Here is a 6,000-nt window from a genome sequence, read left to right on the forward strand (position 1 = left end):
TTCCCTCATGGAGTTATTACTAATACTAGTAACTATAATGTAGTTTAAATAAAATTTCTGTAGCTATTCAATAACTTCATTGATAAAAACAGTTGATAGAGGCTTAGAATTCAGTTAATCAAGTATTAATTAAAAGGGATGAAGACAGCAGAGGACAGAGTCTTCCATGAGGAGCTGCATATGTAACACTTTTTAAAAAAGGAACCAGTCACAAGTAGAAGTTTCATAAGATAAGTAGCTACTATGATTAGAGTATTATTTAAGGGTAGAGCTGCCCACTTCATGTAAAAATGTATAGTGTAAAAACTAGAAACTGTCAACCTATCCATTGACTTGAAAACAGTTGCTGTTATTTAATTCAAGATCATTTTTCCGGTAATAGGAAATAAAAGTGACTTCCCTTAAAGTCATTTTTAAGAAATACTCAGACAGATTTTGAATGTGACCCAGTTGTCCTTTTTTTTAGCAAGATATGAACTTGGAAAAAATATTTTTTTTGTTTTTCAAAATAGCAACAAAAAATAGATCCTTTGACAGAAAATGCCAACAGTTTCCTCGATGATCAAAGCAGGAAGTTGTACAAGGAATAGCCTCATCTTTTTTTATTGGACATGTAAATAGCTTGGTTTCCTCATAATTATTTATATCTAGGTAACCTCTCCAGGCCAAACTACCCTTGAACTATTTATTTGATTCATTTACACTTATTTCCCTGTGTAGGTGATGCCATTTGGGACACTGGAAAATCGCTACTGGTGGGGCATGGGAAGGTAGTAGGAACTTAGGCAAAGCTCCAAGAAGTATTTACAAAAGTGCTCAAGAATGCCAAGTTTTTAAACACACCCAAAATAAGTGAATATTATCCATAGTAATATAATGCTGAGAATTCTAGGATACTTTTGCTTTGTTTCGTAGTTTTCTTGGGAGAAGTTATATTGTTAAATTTATCTTTTGAATAAGTAGTATTTGACCACAAATTTCAGGAATATAAAATGCAAAAAGCTCTGAGAATGGTACAGTTATGCTTTAACTTCCCCTTATTCAACTAGCAGAAAGTCACCTTACCGTCAGAGTTAATTAGCCTGCATATTTCAAGTGAGAGGTTTCATTTAGGATGATTCAATAAAGTCGGGAAATTTGTGGTTTGTTCCCTGGGATAGCTCACTTTTCTATTTCACATTGCAAGTCATGATACAAACAATATTCCTGTCTGAAGCTCACATCTAATATTCCTCTTTCGGAATAACATGACCAAATATATCCCAGAACATACATATTGAATTACCCTACTAATGTAATCCAAACAATTATAACTGAGCATTCCCTGTACACCAAAACATTAATTCCAAATGGAACTGTCCTCCAATGATAACAAGGAGGTCCTAGAAATTGCTGAATGAAACAGTATTTTTTGGTTGATGAGTGGTCTTTTTCATTTCTTGAGAGAAAGCTTTCTAATGCCTCAGAAAGTAGAATGATGGTGCTGGATGATTTTAAAACATAAACTAATCTAGCTTTCTTCTTGAAGATCCATTCAGCAACTTCCTCTGATTTGGAAATATATCGTTAACATTAACTTGTGACCAAAGTAATATTTTTTCCACTCTTGGCAATTTAGTTTGCCCTTCTCTATCAGATCTTAAATCATATAAAACTGTTTCCTTCTTTCCATGATTTATTTGTGAATATGTTAATTATACCTAAATAAGGAATGTTAAGATAAAACCATTTCAACTAATCTAAATTCCGCATGAATAGTTCTTACAAAAGCTGCAAAGTAAAATGCCACATAAACCACAATTACATAGGATTCGGGGCAAGGAAGAGTATTCCAACTAATTTAGGGTTAAGCTACATTTTAATGACTTGTAAGAACCAAATGTGACCTAGTAATTACAACGTATGAGAAAAGACTTCAAGGATATCTGATTATTTCAACCACTGGAAAACACTCCTTATTAAAGTTTTCACAATTTTTAAAGCTTCAGTAACATAAAACATATGACCCTGGAGAACACCTTATCCTTCTTGCAGAGATGGCTGATACCAATGAGCAGAGCTCACTGAGCAGCACACAATATAAAAACATACAGATATTCTTTGGCCTTTGAGACCATATGACTATTCAGAAAAAAATTATATTGCATTAGAATTCTTTAAAAAACAACAATTTGCTCACAGAGGCAGTCCACTTTAAAATAAAAGTAAGTTGGGCATATTTTTACAAAGCCAATAACAATGTAAAATTTTATTTTTTTGTATGTTGAACTTATAGGTAAAATGTTTAGATTTGAATGTTAAAACATCAAAAAACTTATTTATTTTTTGAATAGGTCTTAAGGTAATAATTTCCGTTGCTACAAATATATTAAATGGAAAAATGTAGTGAGATCTTTAAGTAAAATGACAGCCTCTATGAAATCATTGTGGTTAAACACATTATAACACTAATGTTATTATTAGGAAAATTACAATGGATACTAACAATACAGAAAATGCTTTGGTTTTGATTATCTGAAATGAATTCAGAACATTTTCCAATTTTTTAACATCAAAACTAACACTAATTACTAACATCATTAGCCTTGAATTTATATGTGTGTATTTGTGTATCACATAAAAGCCAATAATGATACTAATTCCCGAGATTTTCACTAGTGGGAGGATCACTAAATACAGAGATTATAGCTAACTTTCTGAAAACAAAAATAAGTATTGAGTACCTTACTGCAGATAGAAAATATTGGTCTGCCTCCCCCCACTTCCCTAAAAGACATATCATATCAGAATTTCTTAAGGAATCTTTTGTGTTACAAAGATTCGATGATATCATTTGCTTTTAATGAATTAAATTATAATAGCTTTTTTATAACATGTCTTCCCTGCAAAGGAATTTTTAAAGATATACGATTTATGCATAATTTAAGATGCATCTAATATGTTTCTTGAATGACAAATAAGATTATCAAGTTCTTTCTCATTTTCAGCCCCAAATGCTTCTTTTTCAGTGAACCCTATAACTGTCCTCATAGATTTCTGCTTTCTACAATAGCATCTGTTTGTTCATATGTTTAGGCATGGTTAAGATTTTAACAAGTTCTGAAAAAAGGCTGAAATCTACTGAAACCATAAGTGTTTAATTTTAACTTTTTTTTATATTTAAAAAACATGAGCTTTGCTGCCTAAGGCAAGAATTTGCATTACATCAATGAAAGAAAGGAAACAGAAGCCAGGAGAGGAGAGTTATAGAAAATGACTTTATATAAACATGACCACCTACCATGCAGCTACTTCGCCATTAGTAAAACTTTCACTTTGTTATAACATAGATTAACAATAGAGAATTCAATAAATAAATAAATAAAGGACATACCTAAATTGACAAAGCTCATGACCATATCAGCATCATTCAGAAAGTTGGTATCATGTAGGCTGGCCAAAGGAGGACTTTGGGTGGTCAGAGGTGGAGTGCGAGATAATTGTATTCTCTGCGAATATCCATTGGGAGATGCAGGGTATCCCTTTCTTACTCCTCTGGTTTCTCTTCCCATGGATCCCCTTATTGAATATTCCAACTCCTCCTCGGCATCTTCTTCATTTGTCATGGCATTGTACAGATTCAGCATAAAAAGAGGAGCAGAAGAAGCTTGCTTTCCAGGTGAAAATGGTCTGGGTCTGTGAGGCAAACCCAAGATAGAAAGAATTTCCCTCTGTATTTCCCTTCTTTCATGATTCCGTAGCCTCCTATAAATAAAACTGGAGTGAACATGATTATCTCCTAATCCTCCTTTTGCATAACCCACTAGAACCCAGCAGCTCCAAAGCAAACCAACAATACCCCTAAGTAAAAGTACAGTCAGATACATTTTTTCCCAAGAAGGAAAAAAGTTGTTGTTTTGGCTTTTTTTTTTTTTTTTTGGTGGTTGTTCTTAATTCTCGTTCTCTTAAAATCTGAGTTCCTAAGAGGTATACACTTCCCCAGCAGCTGAAAAACAAATTTACCTATTCTTCATGTCAGTGACTTTTCTAAAGACAACATCCTTAATGATTTTCCTTTTCTATTTTAAGTATTTTGGAATGTGTCAAGTTGCGGTTATTCCTAAGAAAGCTGAAACTCAGATTTCCAATTATCCACAGTTGTTATAGTTTGTACTGCATTTATGTAGCAGAAGACGGCTAATATGATTTGGTCAAATGACCTATGCATTCCTATAGAAATGTAAGGCAATCAGCTCTTTGGTGTTTGGATTAACAAAAGTTGATCTTCTGATAAACTGTAGTTCCCAGAGTTATCTTCACTTGATTTAAACTTCTTCAAAACCCTTGTGTTCTTTCCAAGACAAAGTTCTGAATCACAGATCTATCCTGATCTGCACCTTGGTGCTGTCATATGTATTTTTCCGGCAGCTTGGTGATAACTTTAACATCTTTTGGGTCCTCTTAGTGTAAAATGAGACTTAAGATTGTACTAGTAAAGTAAATGTGTTTTCCTGAGTTTACTTGCAAACCTTCTCGAAAGTCCATTCAACTCCTTTCTCCTTCTTACTGTTATTTCCACCTCCAGCAGGCACAAATATACCAGCCCTCTTCAAGAGAGATCTAAAGACTAATGTAAGCACAACCCTGCTGGGAAAGAAGAGGCTTCTCATTGTAATTTGAAACTGGTAAAGCAAAAAGACTTTAACCCTTTGACTGCCAGAAAAAAAAATCTCCATTTTTGGCATTTTATAACCACACACCTAATTTAGCATTATGCTGCCTTTTACAGATAAACTCCAGAATATGAATGTTTTCAAATATCGGGATAAAAATTCTGACTGCTCTTATTCTCAGCATTCTTTTTGACTTTTCTTTTAAAGGCACACGTTTTATGCTTCAATATGAAATCCTGAGTAATAGCTGAGATGTCATCGGATTACCAAACTTTATTTCTGACTACTTTTCTCAGTTTTGATTAAATTAAGAATCTAGAGTTTTATTTGCTGGGAAAACATGGCAAATGAAAGCATTTTTTAAAAACATAAGTAAATTTGCTGTTACTTAAGTGGTACCTGTTCTACATTCTAAAACAAAATTATGAAATTTGTCATTAGGAAATATATTCTACCCAGCACAATGGAAAACCTAACAATCTGAGGGTTATGGTAGCCTACATTTAAAAAGTTTAAAATAATTTTTAGTTAGTAAAAGGGATCCAGATATCATTTTAATTTCCTCTGTCTTTCTCTCTCTGTGTCTCCAATATACAAATGATATATGTGTGTGTTATACACCTATACAAAGAACTCAATTAGAAACAATACACAATCTTAAAAATTTTAAACTTGATAACACAAATAATTAAAATGATTACTTTTTAATTCTATGTCACATGGAACATTTTAATTGTTAAGCCACTCATTTATCAGAAAGCAAATAACCTTTATGTACTTCATCTGAAATTATAAATATTAAAATTTGGCTTTTTAAAAGGTTGATGGAAAACTTTGAGAAACATTGGAATACATTTTGAGATGAACTAGTCGATCAGAAGAAATTAATATAGAATAAATTTATCTTAACATTTGGTCTCTTAGCCAAATGAGTATATTTACAAAGCCACAACCTTTATTATCACTTCTTATATAGAGATCATAGATTTCATTATTTCAATATTATGATATTGGAATTGGAATGGTTTGAATCAGATTCTAAAACCAACTGAATAGTGTCAAGTTTTTCATTCAGTTTTCTTGGGGATGGAGGATGATAATGTTTTCTTTATTTTTTTCCCCTTCCATTTTCTCTCTAAATACTTGTTATAGACTAGCTTGATTCCTTCAATTGTCTAGTTCATTGGCATTACACTTAATCAGAGTAATAGTATTGAGTAAAGCAAATGACTTTTTTCCCCCTTGAGATGCTTCTCACTAAAGCCTGGTTAGGATAATTGTCAGTTCTCCCAAAGATTTATTAAATTTACTCTGGTCAGGTGTTAGACACCGAGATAGCCTCGGATTC

General features: G+C 32.6%; 1 protein-coding gene across 3 annotated transcripts in view; it reads right to left on the reverse strand.

Moving 5' to 3' along the window:
- BMP5 (bone morphogenetic protein 5) overlaps positions 1-4,586 on the reverse strand; it is a 177,189-nt gene extending 172,603 nt beyond the window's left edge. For 2 of the 3 annotated variants that reach the window (XM_044675909.1, XM_044675906.1), the window contains exon 1: positions 3,374-4,586. In XM_044675909.1, the coding sequence (XP_044531844.1) occupies positions 3,374-3,866 (493 nt within the window). In that variant the 5' untranslated portion in view covers positions 3,867-4,586. The remainder of the gene's footprint in view (positions 1-3,373) is intronic. The other variant, XM_044675907.1, reaches the window with a different exon arrangement.
- Between the last annotated feature and the right edge of the window lie 1,414 nt (positions 4,587-6,000).

This window comes from Gracilinanus agilis, chromosome 4, assembly GCF_016433145.1.
Source record: "Gracilinanus agilis isolate LMUSP501 chromosome 4, AgileGrace, whole genome shotgun sequence".
In the NCBI taxonomy this organism is placed as follows: domain Eukaryota; kingdom Metazoa; phylum Chordata; class Mammalia; order Didelphimorphia; family Didelphidae; genus Gracilinanus; species Gracilinanus agilis.